The 20,105-nt window shown below is 50.0% G+C and overlaps 1 protein-coding gene across 11 annotated transcripts in view; it reads right to left on the reverse strand.

Annotated features, from left to right (window-relative positions):
• AOPEP (aminopeptidase O (putative)) overlaps positions 1-20,105 on the reverse strand; it is a 321,147-nt gene that overhangs the window by 80,321 nt on the left and 220,721 nt on the right. For 10 of the 11 annotated variants that reach the window (XR_014796325.1, XM_084898956.1, XM_084898955.1 and 7 more), the window contains exon 11: positions 16,964-17,024. Coding sequence is in view for 10 of the 11 variants with exons in the window: in XM_084898956.1 (XP_084755082.1) it covers positions 16,964-17,024 (61 nt within the window). In the remaining variant the exon portion in view is untranslated. Of the gene's footprint in view, positions 1-12,320; positions 15,046-16,963; positions 17,025-20,105 lie in introns of those variants that run through there. The other variant, XM_084898950.1, reaches the window with a different exon arrangement.

The following is a 20,105-nucleotide window of genomic DNA, read 5'->3' on the forward strand; positions in this document are numbered from 1 at the left end:
CCTTCCAGGCCGCACGGACCACAGAGGTCCCCAACGACCACGGCTCCGGAGCACGGGACTCAGAGGAGGTCCGGCCTGGGAACCGGTCCCATCCCCGAGAGTGGGAACCAGGCGTCAGTCTTTCTTTCAAGTCCCCCCACCCCGCCCTCCACCCCCGATATTCCAATGTGCAGCCAGTGTTGAGAACCACTGGTTTAGATCATCTTAATGATAACCCAACTCTAACAGGTTATTTTGAAGAAATTCCAGATAATTGGCAACCATCAAAATTTCAAGGTAATTGCCACAGAGAACAACCATCTTTTTTTAAGAAAACCTCTAAGATATCAAATGTAAATGCTACCTGAACCTTTTGCCAAGTTTTTTTTTTTTTATAATATATTTTATTGACTTTTTACAGAGAGGAAGGGAGAAAGATAGAGAGCTAGAAACGTCAATGAGAGAGAAACATCGACCAGCTTGCCTCTTGCACACCCCCTAGTGGGGATGTGCCCGCAACCAACGTACATGCCCTTGACCGGAATCGAACCTGAGACCTTTCAGTCCGCAGGCCGATGCTCTACCGCTGAGCCAAACCGGTTTCGGCGAGAACAACCACCTTTTATGTCCTCTTCCAGTGAGTCCCCGTGGGCTGACAGCAGTCACCGCTCTGGGTGGGCCGGGCTGTCAGGCTGGCCCACGTGGCATTTCTTATAGCTCACACTTAGGAATGAACACTAGACAGGAGTAGCTGTACACACATACACAAAAGAACTAAGAAGACGTGGGAGATCTCAACCCACCGAGGAGGCAAGGGTGAATGGATAGTTCACTTTTTAGGTTTCATGGAAGGTTCCTGGTTAATATGGTCTGGATCCTTGTCCTTAGGAAATCTGAATGTAGAGCTGACCTGGAAGGCTGTATATATGAAGCGGTGTGGCCTAGTGATCCCCTACAGAAATCCTATATAGTAAAGAAGGAATACACAAATTGACCATCACTCCACCACAAAGATGGCTGCACCCACAGTGGAGGCCAAGTTCCTGTAACAAGCCTTAACGAGCAATCAGCAGGGATCTGAGGCTGTTCCCCCCATCCCCATGGGGCTTGACAGGGGACCTCAGGCCACACCACCTGCCCAGGTGCCAGGCCGGGGGACCTCAGGCCTCGTCCCCCACCCTGGCACCAGGCCAGGGGACCTGAGGTTGCAATCCCCACCCCGATGCTGGGCCAGGGGCCCTGAGGCTGTGCCCCCCACAGCCTAGCAGGGCTTGACAGGGACCTGAGGCTACGCCCCTGACTAGTGGGGTTTGACAAGGGTGAGACCGGCTGGGTCTGGATCTAGCCCAGGGGGTGTGTGGGGAGGGGACGGCCGGGTCTGGGTCTTGTGTGATTTTGAGGCACATGTGGGTGGGCGGGGACTTGACTCTGGGTCCCGTGGTGCGCCCCAGACTCTGACAGGAGGAAGATTTTCATATCCATTTTACTAATTTTCTTTCATCTCTGACACTTCTATTATAGAAAAAGGGCAAATAGCAATATTAAAATATTTCCTCTAATGAATCTCCTTTTAATGTGCACAAATTTCATGCACCAGGCCACCAGTGTTCTAATAATGTCAACAGCCGCCCATCTCCTGAAACATTTTGCATTTGGAAGCTGATGGCTAGGATTAGAGGACAGTGTGCACCAATGCAAGAGACCCTCACTGTGTGCAAAAGCTGCCGTGCCATGCAGGTGCCACCAGCTAACCTTCCTCTGAGTCTTGGGCACCCTGGTCTAGCCACACGGACTTCCTTGTTTAGAAAAGACACAGTACATTGATCCTACAGGACAACTGATCTGGAAATGCCTTCCAAAAGATAGTAACTTACTAGTTACTTAAAATCACAGACCTCTGCATTGACATTCCCCGCAGGGAAAGCAGAGAGGCCCCTCGGTCTGCCCTGAGAGGAGTGCGCAGGGCAGCCCTTTGAGGAGGCGGGGCTTCGGGAGTCTGTGGCCCCAGCATGACCACCGTTCTTTTTCCAGCTTGTTTAGTTTTTAAAACTTTGGCGCTCAGACTGGGTTGCCTGTGATCTGGCCTCCCAAAGGTACCCAATGAAGACACAGTTTGCAACAAAGAGGAATGAGCCTAAATAATCCTACCTCTAATCAGAAGACCACACACACACACACACACACACACACACACACTAACGTAAAATCCTGCACAGTTGCGGGGGGGGGGGCTGTCCCAAATAAAAAGTGTCTGAGAAAGCTGTTTTCCAGCATGTTTGTTCACCAAAGCTTAGATCCATGGAGAGGTGTTCCAGGAAGACAATGGGAAGGGCCCATTGATTGGCTGCTAATCCCTTTACCTTTTGTAGGAGGTTTCCTCCAGCAGGGGATTAAGTCCACACTGAATGCTGCCCCGGCCCAGCTGTGTTCATATTAGGACAGCCCACTCATGGCTCCCTCCCTCTCTGCAAAGCCAGGCTCTGTCCTTCCTCCCTGGGCCCTGCCCCCCCTCCTCCGCCCCCCTGCGCGTGTAGGTGGGAGCGGAGGAGTGGGGAATGTGAACTTGATCCAGCATTGATCAGCCAAGCAGCAAACTCTCATTGTTCTTCAGATACCAAACATAGCTCCTTTCTTCCAGGGATAAGCCCAGCCATTCTGCACACACCACCACTTTTATGCTCAGTCGTGTGAGGGATGGAAAAGAAGCACAAAGGACATGAGCGCTTTATTAGACTCACCCCAAACACCTCCTAAATAGGCAGAATTTAACAATCCACCCAGTTAACTTACATTCATATCAACTTTCGGTATATTAGACTCTCTTAAAACCCAACAATCACCTGGTCCTTTCTGACTTCTTGGTTCATGAGAAAAAGGGTGAAGACCTACTTGTACTGAGTACCTGACCCTGTGATTCTCAACGGTCTCAAAGCAGAATCCTGAGATAATGGATTTCAATTTATAGTGTAAATACTATGGTTTGTATTACGTTCACCTGTTCTTCAAGCATTTATTTCACTGCCTTGCTCTCTGAGGTTCAAGGGCATTGAGAATCGTGCCAATGTACAAACAAATATGCTGCTGTCTCTTTTTTTCTTTTTTAAATTAAGGTATTACATGTGTGCATATCTTACCATTGCCCCCTTCCCCACTCCTGTACATGCCCTCCCTCCCCAGAGTTTTGTGTCCATTGGTTATGCTTATATGCATGCATACAAGTCCTTCAGTTGATCTTTTTTTTTTTAAATATATTTTATTGATTTTGTACAGAGAGGAAGGGAGAGAGATAGAGAGTTAGAAACATCGATGAGAGTCATCGATCAGCTGCCTCCTGCACACCCCCTACTGGGGACATGCCCACAACCAAGGTACATGCCCTTGACCGGAATTGAACCGGGACCCTTCAGTCCCCAAGCCGACACTCTATCCATTGAGCCAAAACTGTTTCAGCTGATCTCTTATCTCCCCCATCTCCCCCTACCCTTCCCGCTGTAATTTGACAGGCTGTTTGTTGTTTTACTGTCTCTATATCTATCTTTTTGTTCATCGGTTTATAATGTTCTCTATTATTATGCTGCCGTCTTTTTAAGTGCTGCCCCACGAATGTGTCTGGCCTGTTTGTGCACAAAGCCACGTGTGATGAGAACTCAGACCTCGGTACCATCCCTTCCTGCCACCGAGAAGCTGTGTGACGTTGGGCATGTCCTGTGAAATGGGGAGAATGCTATCTGTGAGGAGGGAATGAGATGGCACATGAAGCCAGAGGCGCATATAGACCAATAAGTGCTCATTCTGAAACAAAAGGCTTTCTGGTATTTGGAACCCGAATAATCTTCCAAAGGTCTCAAGTGACTGATGTGTGACACGGTAAGAAAGAGCCTTGTCTGGCCACAACACAAATGTGAGGCCGTCGGATGGCACCTGCAGAGACATGGCATGTCTGAGCCACTGCAAACAAGTGCCTGTCCCTTCCCAGAGGACGGGGTGGGGGAGGGGAGTAAGCAGGGTCTCTCTCTGGTCTGCCAGATCAGAGGCATCACTCCCTCTCTGGTCCATGCACCCAGGATGAGTCCGCTGTTGTTACAAAGGGATCATAAAACGGGACTGAGCATTCCGGCATCACTCTCCGAGGCACCAGCATGACCAGGTGCAAGGCGCAAACACACTTAAAGCCCTCCCAGTAGCTGCATGCAATTAAAACCAATGTAAGAATAACGTGGGCTTTTACGTTAGATTTGTTTCCTCATCCATAAATGGGTATAATGATAATGTCCACCTTCTAGAGCCCTGACTAGAAGTAAATAGCTATGACGTTCAATGAACGTAGCATAGACCCTACTCAATAAGCGATAGCCTTTCTTTCATTTTGGATGCCCTAATTATTAGGGCATCCAAAATTTTACATATTAGGGAATATGTAAAACAGCAAATCCGGTATATTGGGGGGAAGAGGGGAAATGGAAGAATTGGATGAACATACAATTTAATAGAGAGTTACACAACCTAAACATTCTTGGATTGACCCGTCTACAGCTTAATTTGTTAGAAGCATTTATGCCCAGCCCAGGCAGACATCCCTCAATTACAAAATCAACCTCGGGGATGAAAAATACAGTTTGAGGAGGAGAGACCCGCTGAGCACTCCGGAGGAGCTCACTTTGTGATAAATGAGAACAAGAGTCTTAAAGAGAAGGCACCTCTGCTTGGCTGCACAGAGGATGAAGAGCGAAGGCTGAGGGAGGAGGGAGGAGCCTGGGCCCGGGGAGGAGTCCATGCATCAGCCCCGGGCCACGCCCCCGCCTCCGGACCTGGCCGCTCCCTCCAGTCCAATCCCATTACCACTTGTCGCCCTGGAGTCTCGGCCCCCAGCTCTGATGTATTGACTCTGCCCTCCCTCCCATGCATTTTCAAGCCAATAAAGTGGCTCAAATTAAAGAAGAATTGAATTGTGAAGCTTTTGGGGCATAAATAATGTCATACTGGAAAGCCGGGATAATGACAACCAGGATGCCCTTAACGCTCTTAAGAAAAACCATCTGATCCATGCAGCCCTCAATGCGGTCTGAAATTTCCTTTGACCTACAAAGGAAAATATTTTTAGCATGTAGCACACTTTGTAACAGACACATAAATGCACTGAAAATACAATTTTAGGAAAGCATCTGGCTTTGATCATTTCTTGTTCTGCCGCACCCCAAACAGGTCTGCTTTCCCAGGACGGGGACCCGGACACGGCCCGTCCTGCTGGGACGAGGCTGCACCCCCCGAGGGGCCTCCCCTGACATTCACGGCCGGCTCTGCTCGCTTTTATTTTTTTTTAAGTGGCAAATACGCTAATTGTTTAAATATAAAAGCAGCACAGAAAAACTGCTCCGGGAGCATTTGGCCCCAGTGATTCTCCTTCCTTCAAAAGCCACTGGGCTTCCCCGCCAGGCCTTTCCGACAACAGACATACAGGAGTGAGTGCTGACTTATGGTGTGTCTCCAACTGTATCTTAGAAAGAACAGCCGCCACTGTCCACGGGAAATGTCACCTCAGTTCTTACTGACTTGCAGGAATTTCAAGACATTAAAAAGCTGCGGTGCATGTACAGGCCGGAATACTATTCGGAGGTAAGAAAGAAGGAACTCTTCCCCTTGGCAGCAGCGTGGAGGGACCTGGAGAGCATCATGCTGAGCGAAATAAGCCAGTCAGAGCAAGACAAGTGTCACATGATCTCACTCCTCCTACGTGGAATCTAATGAACAAAATGAACTGATGAACAAAATAGATCCAGAGCCATAGAACCATGAAGACCGTGGCAGCCCAGAGGGAAGGTGCGGGGGAGGGAGAGGGGCAGAGATAACGGGGAATTTATGTGCACACATGCACAGCCATGGGCACGGGCAATATGGCGAAGGCTTGGGCGGGGCGGGTGCAGGGCGGAAGGGGTCACTGGGGAAAAGGAGGGGGGACATCTGTAATACCTACAATAAAGATAAATTTTAAAAATAAAACTAGAATAAAACCCTAGACAATTTTTTTCATCTCCTACTAGTCAAACAGGTTTATCATCTGTGAATAATTGATCTGAATTACAAGCAAGTGCCTCTTCTTCACTGAACCACCAGCACAGATGCTTTTGCAGACTGATTATTACTTGAGGTTTCTCCCATAATCTTTCAAACAGCAGCTCTGCAGTGGGAGGGAGGAGCTGCCCCCACGGGGTTCGCGCAGTGTACGCTGGTGGACAACAGGGAAGAACTCCCCATACCTCTCCACGCCGAGGACAAGGCTCCAGTCCGAGGCCTTTAGCGGTTCCCAGGGAGGAGAGGGAGACACAGGACAAGCCGATCCCAACTCCCCTCCGCTCAGAGCTCAGCAAGGCAGCAGGCACAGATCAGTGACAGGCGCAAAGCCACTCCGGCCTCCCCTGGCCAGCTGCCCTCGCTCCCCGAAGCAGCAGTGAGGACTCAGAGAGGCCAAGTGTTCCCCCCCCCTCCCCCCCCCCCCCCGCGCCGCCTCGCCCCCCGCCCCTTCCCCCCCAGGCTACAGCGCTCAGGGCTGGGGAGCTGCCTGCAAAGCTGCATCAAAGCTCTGGGCACCACTCCCTGCAGCGTGCTCCGTGCTCCGGAGAACAGCGCGGGGGCTGTGACAGTCGGCTTCCTCACCAGCCTCCATTCCTGCTCGGTCCCTCAAAATCATGCAGCCTCATATTTTAGGCAATGGACCCCCCCTCCCCCCAGCTTAGAATGCGGCAGCGGCTGCGGGGCTCCTGGCGGCCCAGCCCGAGGGCTGGCCTGGGAAGATGGGGTCCTCTGGACACGTGCCGGACACACGCGTGACCGAGCACCAATAATCTGTGGACAAAGGTCACATAGAGTGTGCCAGGAACTGTTAGCCACACGCTTGGGCTTGGGCGACTTGACAATCACCAACTCACCTTGACTGGCTGGCCCCCTCCAGTCAGGATGTGCTTTGGAGAGCAAAGAGGAAGGTGCGGGAAACACCCTTTCATGCTTTAGAAGGCACATACACACTTTTTTGCTCAACCAAATCTCTTCTCCTTTGTTTTGGGGGCCTGGTATGTACTGTCTCGTTTGTTTCCACCTTGAAAGAGGAGCAGCTCTATCTTTCCGAAGGCAAAGACCTACACTCGTCTCTACACCCGCTCACGTTCATTCTCACCAAAACATACCCCAGCCCCTTCCCTGCGAGAGAGCTCTGTATTTCCTCTGCGGAGCCTTCAGTCGGATAGAGATACCCAAATGCAAGAGGGCACGTGTACCTACGGCACATGCTCACAGTCCTGGAAGGGGGCAGGGTGTCACACTACTGTGCACACAAAGCACACTCTGCCCAGTAGAGAACAAACAACGCACAGGCACTCTTAGATTAAACCCGTCGCTGCTCGGGGCCCTCTGCTGCATTATTTATTATCTCTTCCCGGGTCTTGTAAAAGCTAAGGCAAGGATGGGATCAAGCTGGTTTGGATTAAAAGCAACCCTGCTAAAAACACAAAACGCCTGTCACGGGGAAGGCTCATGTATCAAACCTGGCCCCGGACTGTGCACCTTGGGGGCCATCCTGCCGCTTTCCCTGCACACGGAGCTGGCCGACGAGAGACCAGTGAGGGCGGCCGGGCCCGCCCCCAAGCGGCTGTGCTAACGCCCGGTCCCCGCCCCACTGGGCCCGCAAACACGGGGTCACCCTGGTGCCTCCGGGTCCCGGCTCCAGGCCGAGGCCCTTGCGCGCCTGTGGCAGCGGCGGATTCACAGACACCCCCACGGGCTGCGAGGTCAGGGGTGGCACTTTGCATGCCCGCTGCCCAGCACAGTGCCTGGCATAGTGGTTGAACCTAAAAACCAGGTCAGAAAGCCAAACCTATGCCTTTCTCAGGAAGAATATAAAACTGAAGGATTCTAAGAGTTTATTTAGATTGTTCTCAGAAATGAGGGAAACTCCCTTTGACAGAATATATTCCAGGCTATGATTTTAGATAGAGTACCTGAGAAATGGTATTTGTCTAATTATATGTGCTGTGAGATCCTGGGTTCCTTTGGATCAGTAAACGCAGCTGCCACAGTGGGCTGTGCTTTTGGGACTCTACTATCCTGGCTGTTCTCTCTGTCCGTGGTTGGACTCACTCTCTAAGTGACTAAGTTTAGATAACTTGGAGAAGGTAACCTTAGATTCTATCTACGGGTCAGAGCCTTTTAGGGGCCCTTATTCAGCAGGGGTGGGTGTAAACAGCTTCCTGGGTGACTCTGGGGAGCAGGGCTGGGCGGAGCTGGCCAGGTGGCCCTCGGCCTCGCGCCCCGCCTGCAGAGCTCTGCTTCTAGGCAGCACCAGCCTCACCTCCTCACCAAACCATAGGCGCCCCGGCCACAATCGTCCACCTCCATCTCTGGACTGAGCCACACACACGTCAGCACTAGTGGCTCCAGCCTCCTCCTCCTCCTCCTGCTCACCCTGAACCCACCACGCAAACCCTGGGCTTCTCTCCACAGGGAGCACCTCGGGGAGAGGGAACACGGTCATGCTCAGGGTGCTCTGGAGTCTGGCCTCAGACTCCTGTGAGCGAGGTTCCAGTTCTTTCTGGAATCAGGTTTTGGGAGGGAGAAGGGGCGGGAAAACGCCTCCTGGTTCCTCCTGGGCCTTGCGCTGTGAGAGGACGGCCGTCCGGACAGTGTTGAATAAAAAGCCCAGCACCGACCTTCAGTACCACCTTCTCTCTGGGAGGATGCACCCCATCTCTCGATGACTGCCTGGCAGTGCACCCCACTGAGAAGTCAGTGGGGACGGCAGGTGCTGGCAGAGACGGCGAGTGACTGTGGCAGCTCCTCGCCAGGGCCGGCCTGGCCCCCGGGGAGGCCAGAGGCCGGTGCTGCACCTCTAAGGACGTCTGATAAAGTGTTCCGTCACAGAGCGTGAGTTCGACCCCGGGCAAACCGAACAGCCAGGTCATCAGGCCCCCAAACACAGCACACTGTGGCAGCTCCGGGTATAAAAGAACCAATGATCTCATAGCACGTGTAATGCGACAAATACAATTTCTCAGACATTTTCAAAATGAGTAGTCTCCATTTCCTTGAATGACCGTTAGATGTAGAATTCCTATGGGCACGCTGAGCCTGGACCCTGATGGGCCTTAGAACCACGTGGCTAATGTCACCAGCCTGTGCTAAGACGCCTTCTCGGTGCTCAGCGCTCAGTGACACACGTCTTACATCAGCGTTTTTCAACCGCTGTTCCGCGGCACACTAGTGTGCCGCGAGATGTTGCCTGGTGTGCCGTAGGTGCAGACAAGACAAGAATTTTATAATTTTTCACTATTTTGTTTACTTAATATTTCATAATAAAGTAATTATAAAATACTTTCTTTGTGTTTATTTGATTCCTATTCAAGAGAATTACTTTATATATAGTCAATATAGGCACAGAGTTAAATTTTTTAACATTTTCTAATGGTGGTGTGCCTCGTGATTTTTTTCATGAAACAAGTGTGCCTTTGCCCAAAAAAGGTTGAAAAACACTGTCTTACATCATATCAGGTTTCCTCAACTGTGTGACTGCGGCATTTTTCCTCCCAGACTGAAGAGTTTTCCATCACTTGCTGTGTGGCCTTTGGCCACTGAAGGTGTCGGCTTGGAGAGAAGTGGCATTTTCCAGACGACACGGTCACCTGCTGCTCTACATTCTGATCAGGAGCAAGTCTGCTCTGAGCCTCTCCCTGCCACTGCTGCCAGTGACTTTGCCACCTAACGGCTGCTGAGTAGAAAGAAGACACACAAGGGCTGTGAGGGTCACAGGCACCAGAGTGTCGCCTGGAGATGAATCAGGCTGCTCTGGGTGTCTGCGGGCCGAGCCTGCCCTCCACGGAGCCGGCAGAGAGGACAGGGTGGCTGTGGAATGGCCAGCGCTCTTTCTCCATACGTTTGAAAAAAATACAGGTGCTTTCAATGATGCCCATTTGATGGTGATGCTAAGGCAGTGGTCGTCAGCAAACTCATTAGTCAACGGAGCCAAATATCAATAGTACAACGACTGAAATTTCTTTTGAGAGCTGAAAACCGACTTCTGCGCATGGGCCACGAAGTTTCAATCGCACTGTACATGCGCGCCCGCACGTAATATTTTGTGGAAGAGCCACACTCCAGGTGCCAAAGAGCCGCATTTGGCTCTTGAGCCGCAGTTTGCTGACCACTGTTCTAAGGCATTATGCACTCAGGTTTTAACTCAACTACGTACTAGCCTTAGAGCAGCACCGCCCACCAGGAACATATGCTGGCCACATTTGTCATTTGAAATTTCCTAGCTGCCATGTTTAAAAAGGTATAGCAGCTAAAATTAATGTTAATAATATGTTTTATTGGGCATATAAACATTGGGTTTATGATGTGTCCAAAATATTATGATGTAAGCAAAAATTTAAAAATGATTAATGAGATATATTACCTTCATTTCTTTTTTTTTTTTTTTTGTACTAAGTCTTCTAAATTGGATGTGTTCTCACGGTTCATCTCAATTTGGATGCTAAATTTTAATCAGAAATGCTTGGTCTGTATTTGATTTCATGAAATTTACAGCTGAAAAAGTGGGTTTCATACACATACCTACATTACTCCAAACAATAACTGGATTACTAGATTTTAATGTAGATTGAGATTAAATTAAATTAAAAATTCAACTCTCCAGGTGCACTGGATAGTCTTGAAGTGCTTAATAACCACACGTGGCTTAGCGGCTGCAGGTAGCACAGTGAGTCTGCGCATCAGCCCTGTACACACAGCAGGTAAGACGAGAATGAATTGGACACACACATCCCATCCCTCGCTCTTGCTTCTGAGGGCGAGGGCTGGGATGTATGAGACACATATACAAATTGCAACAATATAAAACAGGATGTTATCCTCGCTAAATGCAGAGGAAGAAAAGCATTCATTCCAAGGAGAGAGAAAGTCCCTACAAAGGACGGCTGGTGTGGAAGCTCAGATACCTGTTGCTGGTGACCATGGTGGGCACGTGCGTCGGAGGCAGCGAACGGAGTGTAAAAGGGTGCCTTGGGGCATTTCTGCGGGCCGCCTGAGCAGTGCACGGGCATGGGCACTGCTGAGAGGAACCGGCTGCCGGTGAGGGCAGGTCTGAGCTTTGGGGAGACCCGCTCACACTGCTGTGGGTGATGGTGGAGGGGGACAGCGTGGCAGCTAAAAGACCAATTAGCTCCGGCACTAGTCAGAGCAAAACATGAAAAACTGGGGGAGGCACCAGGAAAGACCACCAGAAAATGAATAAATATGCACATAAGATGATCAGGATGCGGGCAGGGAATCAGAGGAAGGGAGGAGTCGGAGAGCCCTGGAGCAGTAGAAATACAAAGTGCACAATTATATGTGTCTCATACATCCCATCCCTCGCCCTTGCTTCTGAGGGATGTGTGTCCGATTCATTCTCGTATACAGGATGGGCAAAGTCACTCCTAATGTCTTCACTTGTAAAACTTCTCAAAGACTGGAATGTACACATATGCGGGTTGGAGTGGTGGAGACCTTCGGCAGAGATAAAAAGAAATAAAAATCTATTTATAGAACTGTCAATTTAGCAGAATGGGCAACTTTCTGAGGAATGTGTGGGGGGAAGGGGGGCAGATGTGAGTAAATTAAATTATTACTATTTATTAGAAAGCGTTGCAACTGTTAAAAATTATTGCTCTTGAATTGTATTGAGGAATATGGGAAACTAAAGATATTTGTGTTATGCTTTCATTTATTTTTTTAAGAAAAGCTCTAATTCTAAAATCTTAGGAAGTTCCTGAACCACCCCAGTTTTGTTTTTTTAAATATATATATTTTTTATTTCAGAGAGGAAGGGAGAGGGAGAGAAGCATCAATAGTGAGAATCATTGATTGGTTGCCTATTCGCCCCCTACTGGGGGGTCGAACCTGCAACACTGGGCATGTGCCCTTGACCAGAATCAAACCCAGGACCTTTCAGTCTGCAGGCTGACTCTCTATCCACTGGGCCAAAAGGCTAGGGCGAACCGCCCGTTTTACATCTACCGTGTTTTCCAGAAAATAAGAGATCCTCCGAAAATAAGACCTACTTACAGGTTTCCTTCTGAGTGAAATATAAGGCACCCCCCCGAAAATAAGCCCCTCCTCCCCCCTCCTCCTAGGCTAAACATGAGAGATTTGGTCCACTGATTCTGAAAGAAATGGAGTCACAAGAAATTCACCAGGAAATTCAGGAATTGGATTGTTATGATGATGTTCCAGAAGATGTTGATAGATTGTCATTGAATAAATGAGTAAATTCTTTGTACTGTAGAATTCACAGTTTGTCTGGTTTGTGTTGACAACTACCGTACTACCATACCGTATACAGGTAATAAATTTCCTTTATTTTCATTTAACAATAAATGTGTACCGTATTCTTCTTCATGGAAAAATAAGACATCCCCTGAAAATAAGACCCAGCGCATCTTTGGGAGCAAAAATTAATATAAGACAATGTCTTATTTTTGGGAAAACAGGGTAGCCCCTAGGAGCACAGAGCAGGGCTGGTGAAGCTCAGGGACTCAGCACCAAACCCCACTGACCGGAATGGAAACCTCACAGCACACAAATGTTCACCTCTTAATGTTCTTTGTGTTCCTTAAGGTATGCTTTTGTGGGTGACTATTTACTGTAGAATATTAAATGCAGAATCCTTTTTTTTTTTTTAATACAAAGTAAAGTGATGTAACTTCCGGTTTCTAAAATGGGCAAGGTATGGAAGATAGTTTTATTCTCCAGCTCCTTAGCATTCTGGTTAATCAGGCAAATACAACTCTCATCACAACCCAGAGCACAATGGAATAAAATCCAGTATCTTGTGAAATAATTATGACAACACAAGTACAGGAAATTGTTTTTTTCCTGTTATATTTTAAAAATCTAGTAATTGCTCTTTTTTAAGGTCACACATGGTTCATTTCCTAAAAATCCTCCCCCTGTTCCTCCTTGGCAGCCATCAGTTAGTTCTCTGTGAGTCTGTTTCTGTTTTATTTGTTTATTCCTTTGTTTGTTTTTTTAGATTCCACATATAAGTGAAATCATGTGGCATCTGTCTTTCTGACTTATTTTATAGCACAATACCCTCTATGTCCATCCATGTGGTCAAAAATGGCAAGACTTCATTCTATTTTATGGCTGAGTTAATATCCCATTGCCTATGCACCATATCTTTATCCATTCATCTATTGATGGGCACTTAGGCTGCTGCCATATCTTGACTATCGTAATGGACATAGTTGTGATGTTGTGATGGACATAGAGTTTTTTTTTTAATCTTTTAAGTTTAGTGTTTATGTTTCCTTTGGATAATATCCCAAAGTGGAATTGCTATATCAAATGGCAGCTTTATTTTTAATAGTTTGAGAAACTTCCATACTGCTTTCTACAGTGGCTGCAACAATTTACAATCCACCAACACTGCATAAGGGGTCCCTTTTTTCTCCACCTTCTCACCAGCACTTGCTATTTGTTGATTTATTGATGACAGCCATACTGACAGGTGTGAGATGATACCTCATTGTGGTTTTAATTAGCATTTCCCTCATGATTAGTGACAGTGAGCATCTTTTCATTTGTCTGATGGCCATCTGTATGTTCTCTTTAAAGAAGTGTTTATTCAAGTCCCTTGCCCATTTTTTAATTGGATTGGGTTTTTATTAGTGTTAAGTTGTATAAATTCCTCATATATTTTGGATATTCACCCCTTACCGATCATTGGCAAATATCTTCACCCATTCAGTGGGTTGTGTTTACATTTTTTTAATGGTTTCCTTTGCTGTACAAAAACTCTTTAGTTTGATGTAGTTCCCTTTGTTTATTATTTTCTTTTGTTGCCCTTGCCCAAAGATCAGTATCCCAAAAGTTATTGCCAGGAATGATGTTGAAGAATTCACTGCCTATTTTTTTCTTCTGGGAGTTTTATGGTTTCAGGTCTTACATTTAAATCTCCTTACATTTAAACTGATTTAAGTGAGTTTATTTTTGTATGTGGCAAGAGAATGTGGTCCAAAACTGAACAGATACATGTCCAATTTTCCCTACACCACTTGCTTCAGGTGTATTTTTAAGTGAAGACTTCCAATTCTATTTGAAAAGAATATGCACCTCCATGCTGTACGGTCCTGACACAGACTCATGAGGCAGGAAGATGGGAACTGTGCTCAGCATGGATTCCTCTGGTGGGTGCGGCTGAAGCGCCAGGCCTTTGATGCTGTCTATTTTGCTCCAGCTTGAACTTGCTACAGAGGGGATATTATTTTTATTTTTAAAAAGGGAGACAGCCGAAACTGGTTTGGCTCAGTGGATAGAGCATCGGTCTTCGGACTGAAAGGTCCCAGGTTTGATTCCAGCCAAGGGCATATACATTGGTTGTGGGCACATCCCCAGTGGGGGGTGTGCAGGAGGCAGCTGGTTGGTGATTCTCTCTCATTGATGTTTCTAGCTCTCTATTCCTCTCCCTTCCTCTCTGTAAGAAAATCAATAAAATATATTGATTCATCATATTCATCTCGGAAAAGGACTGAAAGGATTAATTTTAAAAACTATCTCTGGGTCATTTTTATTTTATTACAAACCCTTTATATTCCAAAACATATATGTAATACTTCTATAATCAGGGGAAACAAAGCCATGAGGGGAAATAATCTGTAATACCAATGGTAGAATCAATTTTGATCTGTTTGCAAACCCAAAGGTTATGGGTTGGGTGTTCTTTAAGGAGGTGTGGATCCAATTTCTTTTACTTCGTTGGGGCTCATGCTTACTTTTATTGCTGGTGAAGCTATTTCCACATTTTAAAAATGATTCCCATTCAATGTGGCCAAAAAGGAAAATCAAGGTCAACCACAAGACACACCTTCCCGAGGCAGACAAAAAGCCACTGTACCCCTCGGAATGAAAACTTCACCAGTGGAACGGCCTCTTTTGTCGCGAGTGGCTTCGGTTGCTGGGGGACAGGCATGTTTAAGGAGAACAAAGAGCAGCAGAGCCATTTCAGGGCTCCGGTTGGCGTTCCAGGCCCAGACACCGTAACTTTATATCACAGTGACGGAGACAAAGAACAAGGTGTCCCATTCACCCGGGCCCTGCAGGCAGAGGGCCTGCCTGCAGCGCCTCCCCCGGAGCGGAAAGGAGAAGGAACTCCCGAGGAGGCGGGAGGTCATCGCGCGAACCTTGTAAGTGCGGCCCAAATGGCAGCGATGAAAAGGCGCCGTCCGGGCATTCACCGGGGAGATGTGCTCTAACTCAGGGCCCTTTCTGCCGCTATTGTTTTCACTGAACAGTTAAGCACCCAAGGAAATGCCAGTTGGGTCTTAAAGACAATTTATAGCGGGGCTGGCCTCCTTGCACCTGGCCGTGTTTTGACAGCAGAGATGCTTGTCTGCACAATAAGCTGTCCCTAATGCACCTAGACCTTCGGGAGGAACCCGGGGCTCAGAGGCTAATCTCTCCCCTCCAGGTGCCCTTCCCCCTTTCAAAGAAAAGCAAAACCTCCTGCTGGCGGCAGGCCTCGGCCTCTTGGGGGAAATCAGGAGCCTCCTGGCAGGGAAGGGCGGCCCCACAGCCCGAGGCTGGGCCCCGGTAAGGCCTCTTCCCTGGGGACTGACCTCCGGGACTCGTTTGGATCCGGGAGGTTTAGGGGTCTGCTCTCTGAGCATGTCCGGGACCCTGGCACCAGCCGCCCTGGCACACCAGGCAGTGCTTCAGGGGATGCCCCGCCCCCACCGCTAAAACAAGGGCGAGTTTGGCTTTTTAAGGTCCAATGGCCTCACCCTGTTTCCCTGAGCTTCTCGTCCTCAGTGAGCAGCCTGGGCAGGAAGGTACCTTCTCAGAAGTCAGAGGCTCCTCGCACCAGGAGAGCTGAAAGCACTGCCCTCCCAGGACCAGGTGCTGCCTTACCCGCCCCGGCTTTGTTTAGCCTTTTAAGGACTCAGGGTTTTAATCTCTTTTTGATTCCAGAAGGATTGGGCCAAACAAACAACTTCTAACAGGTGGCCCAAGGCATGAGTTCCCGGCGGCGTGGGGGGACAGTCCGGCATTCCCGTGTGGTGGGGCAGCACAGAGATGTGAGGAGCGGGTGGAGAGGTAATGGAGAACACCCCCTCCCGCTCCTTAATTTCATGGTTCACAGACATCCATTGACATTCAGACACTCCCAGAGGGAAGCTCACATACCAGCCATGAAACCAGAAACGAGCAGCTAATGGGGCTAAGGGGTCCAGGGAGGGTTCTATCCGCTGCGGGGGTCCACTTCCCCCCGGGGGGGGGGGGGGGGCGTGTGGGGGGGGGGGAGGGTGGGTGTGTGCCGTGGTGGGCAGCCGGTGGGAGAGCTCAAGGCCTGCAGGGGCCTCCGGCCAGCCCACCCAGATGCCCCCTGGGACTCTCCTGGCTGGTGAGGGGCAGCTGGGACCTGTCCCTGTGAACAGCAGGGAGTTCACAGGGGCAGGTCCCAGTGTCTACGGCAGAAATGCATCTTGCAGTCCTTGGGATGCGGAGCCAGCCTGAGGAAGGGATGGAGAGCTGGAGGAGGGAGCGGAGGGGCAGAGACCGTGATGGAGACGCCACTGGGAGCAGGTCAGAGGAAGCTGTGGGCGGGCGGCTCGCTGGCCACATCCAAAGAACAGAGCTGGAGTCCCAGGTGCAAACCCACCCTGGTGCCGCCACCGCACCCCAAATCCACACCGCACCCCAAATCCACACCGCACCCCAAATCCACACCGCACCCCAAATCCACACGGCACCCCAAATCCACACCACACGTCGCAGGTGCTCCCCTGCCCTCGGCCAGGGCGGGCAGTATCCTCCTGTCATTGTCACCCGGGCAGAGGCCGAGGGCCATCGCCTCCCTGACTCAGGGAGGGGGCCTCCGCCTGGCCTGGGGGTGAGATTCTTTCCCGTTTCTAGCAGCAAGCACCCCCTGCGCTCCTCCCTGGGGACGGGGCGGGCTCACCTGTGGCAGTCCCGGGCGCTCCAGCCAGTCTCGGAAGATGCTTTCCACAGACAAACCCAGCCTTTACAGACAGAAAACAAGAGGCCAAGGGTTAGACGTTACAGAGCGCGGAGGACAGAGGGTCTTTCCAAACATTGGGGCCCAGGACAGCATGGCGGTCAGGGGAGCCGGTTCTCCGAGCAGGAGCCGCCGCCGCCTCCACGTGGCCGCAGCGGAGGATGGGCCTGGACGCCAGCAGCCAGCCTGGGCGCCAGGGCGGGGACCGGCCACTTCACAGACACATCAGGCGCGGCCACTTCCTGAGAGGGCCACGTGGCCTGAGCCTGCGGCCCGGGTGCGTCCACGTGAAACTGGGACTTCACCGGGACACGAGCATGACCACCGCGAGCGCAGGAGGGCGCAGAGCCGCCTCCGCCGCCTCCGCCTTGGCCGCGAGCAGCCCTGAGAGGCTCCGCTCGGCAGAGTCAGCTGAAATCCTTCTGGTTTCACGCCCACTGACTTGAGTCCTCCCTAAATGCGCTGAGTAACCAGGATACTAGTATTTAGGGCCAATGGGCTTTAGCTTGTGTCTCCCTGGAGGCTTAAGCAATTCCTCTCCTGCAGCCGGTGTCCCCGCGCAGAGAGGCACCGCAGCCCGCCCAGGCTGTGCGCGGCCACACGGCCCGTGCTCGGTGCCACAGCTCCCAGGTGACTGCGGCATCATCGGTTTGTTTGATCAGTGACTTCTCCCGGGCTCCTCGCTGCACCGAACTCTCGGAGACGAGGGTCCACGCCTGTTTCACTCACTTCGCAAACCCAGCGCCAAAATGGGTCTTGGCATAAAAGAGGTTCTCTATTGATATTTTTTATTTGAATGAATGAACACACATTCCACTATTGGTGCAATAAAAACCATTCCTTTTAAAGACAATGATCACCTTTCCCACTGAGATACTCCCAAGTTGTTAAGATGTGTATCTTTTTAAATTTTATATGCTCTGTGCTACATTTTCTCTGTGTGGAAAGATGGGTGCTGGAGGCCCAGTGCACCCCTCACCTCGTGGGCCGTGTGGCATCGCAGTGGGAAAGGGAGGGAGGGAGAGAGGAGCTGGCCTGGGTGAATGGGGGTGGGGGTGAGGGTGGGGGTGGGGAAGGAGGGGCTGGCCGGTACTTTTCCTTCCTCTTCTTCCCCAGAGAGAAGCGTGTCACTCATCCATTTTCTCTCTCCTGGCCAGGGCAAAGGAAGAGGCCCTGACAGAGGGGACAGAGGGGACACCATACAGAGAAAGTGCTTTGGGTTCATTTTCAAGACGATGCCCATTGGTGGGACAACAGTCCAGGGAAGGGGAGAGCATAAGTGAGTCTGGGGGAGATGGCCACTTCCAGAGCCTATGGGTCCAGGTTCCCAGACTCTGTGGTGCTCCTGGACACGCCTCTGCAGGGAAGCCGGGCCGCCATCCCCGGGCCTTTCCCCGCTTCCTGTTCTCATTTACCAGCGTCCGTCTCAGGGTGAATGGCCACGCCCACTCTGTAAGCTGGGAGAGTGTGGACACGTGTGCACTTTCATGTGCTTGTGTGTGTGCATGCGTGTACCTTTGTGTGGCACACTCGTATGTATGCGTGCATGTGTCCTACAACTAAGTGTATCCAGAAGAAGCCACATCAATATTACTAGAAGGGGTAGAGACATGGAATGGGCTGGTCCCACACCCACATGGGATGGTTAAACATTGGGAAGGAAATCTCAGCTGCAGAGGTCCCCCTGAGCAGCCAGGGCTCCCTGCTCCACACATCAGGCTCTCCAGTCCAGGGTTCCAATGCCTGTAAGAGAAGTCCCCATAACTTCTGGTTGTAAAAACCAGCAGTGATTGTGGCTGAGCCCAGCTTCTGGCTGAGTGGCGCTTTCCTTGTGGGAGTGCACTAACTCCTGTGTTGAGCGTCTGCCTCCTGGTGGTCAGTGCACATCATAGCAACTGGTCGTTCCAACATAATGGTCACTTAGGCTTTTATTATATAGATAGCTAAGATATGAAAGTAACCTATGCCCATCAACAGATGACTGGATAGAGTAATGGTGCATATATACAACGAAATAGCATCCTACCTAATAAAAGAGTAATATGCAAATTAACCATCATCTGCTATACCCACCAGCCATGCCAACTAGCCAATCAGAGTTAGTATGCAAATAAAACCAACCAAGATAGCTACAGCTACAGAGAGCAGGGGGGAGGCTTGGGTTTCCCAGGCAACAGAGGAAGCCAAGCTTTCCGCCTGCCCTTGCTGGCCTAAGCCTCCACTCAAGGCTACGAAGTTTCAATTATAGAAGGTAAACAAATCCAAACAGAAATGGCTGCCAGCCATGGAGCGAGCAGGAGGATTGGCTCCACTCCAGGCTACAAAGTTTTAATTGTAGAAGGTAAATAAATTCCAGATACCAGGGCCTCCGCTTGGGTCGCCAGGGTGCCCCCATGTGGACACAAGATGGCCACCATAAGATGGCCAGCAGGAGAGGAAAGTTGAGAGGGACCAGGCCTGCAAGGGCAGTTGGAGGCGATCAACCCTGCAGGGGAGGGCAGTTAGGGGAGACCAGACCAGCAGAGGAGGGAAGTTGGGGGCAAACAGGCTGGCAGGGGAACAGTTAGACATCAATCAGGCTGGCATGGGAGTGGTTAGGAGGTGATCAGGATGGCAGGCAGAAGTGGTTAGGGGGAATCAGGAAGGCAGGCAGGTGAGCAGTTGGGAGCCAGTAGTCCTGGATTGTAGGAGGGATGTCCGACTCCCTGGACATCCCTCGAGGGGCCCCAGGTTGGGAGAGGGTGCAGGCTGGGCTGAGGGACATCACCCTACAGACTCATATGTGAATTTTGTGCACCGGGCCTCTAGTTTAGCTATAAAAAGAAATGAAATCTTGTCATCTGCAAGATTTCATTTCTTTTTGGATGCACTTAGAGGGTGATGTGCTGAGTGAAATAAGTCAGACAGAGAAAGACAAATGCCAGATGATTTCACTTTTATGGGGAATCTAAAAAATGAAATAAACAAGCAGAACAGAAACAGATTCATAGATACAGAGAACATTCTGATGGTTGCCAGCTGGGAGGGGGTTGGGGATAGATGAAAAGGTAAAGGGGTTGGGAAGTACAAATTGGTAGCTACAGAA

Source organism: Pipistrellus hanaki (assembly GCF_964339955.1).
Source record: "Pipistrellus hanaki genome assembly, chromosome: 11".
Taxonomy (NCBI): domain Eukaryota; kingdom Metazoa; phylum Chordata; class Mammalia; order Chiroptera; family Vespertilionidae; genus Pipistrellus; species Pipistrellus hanaki.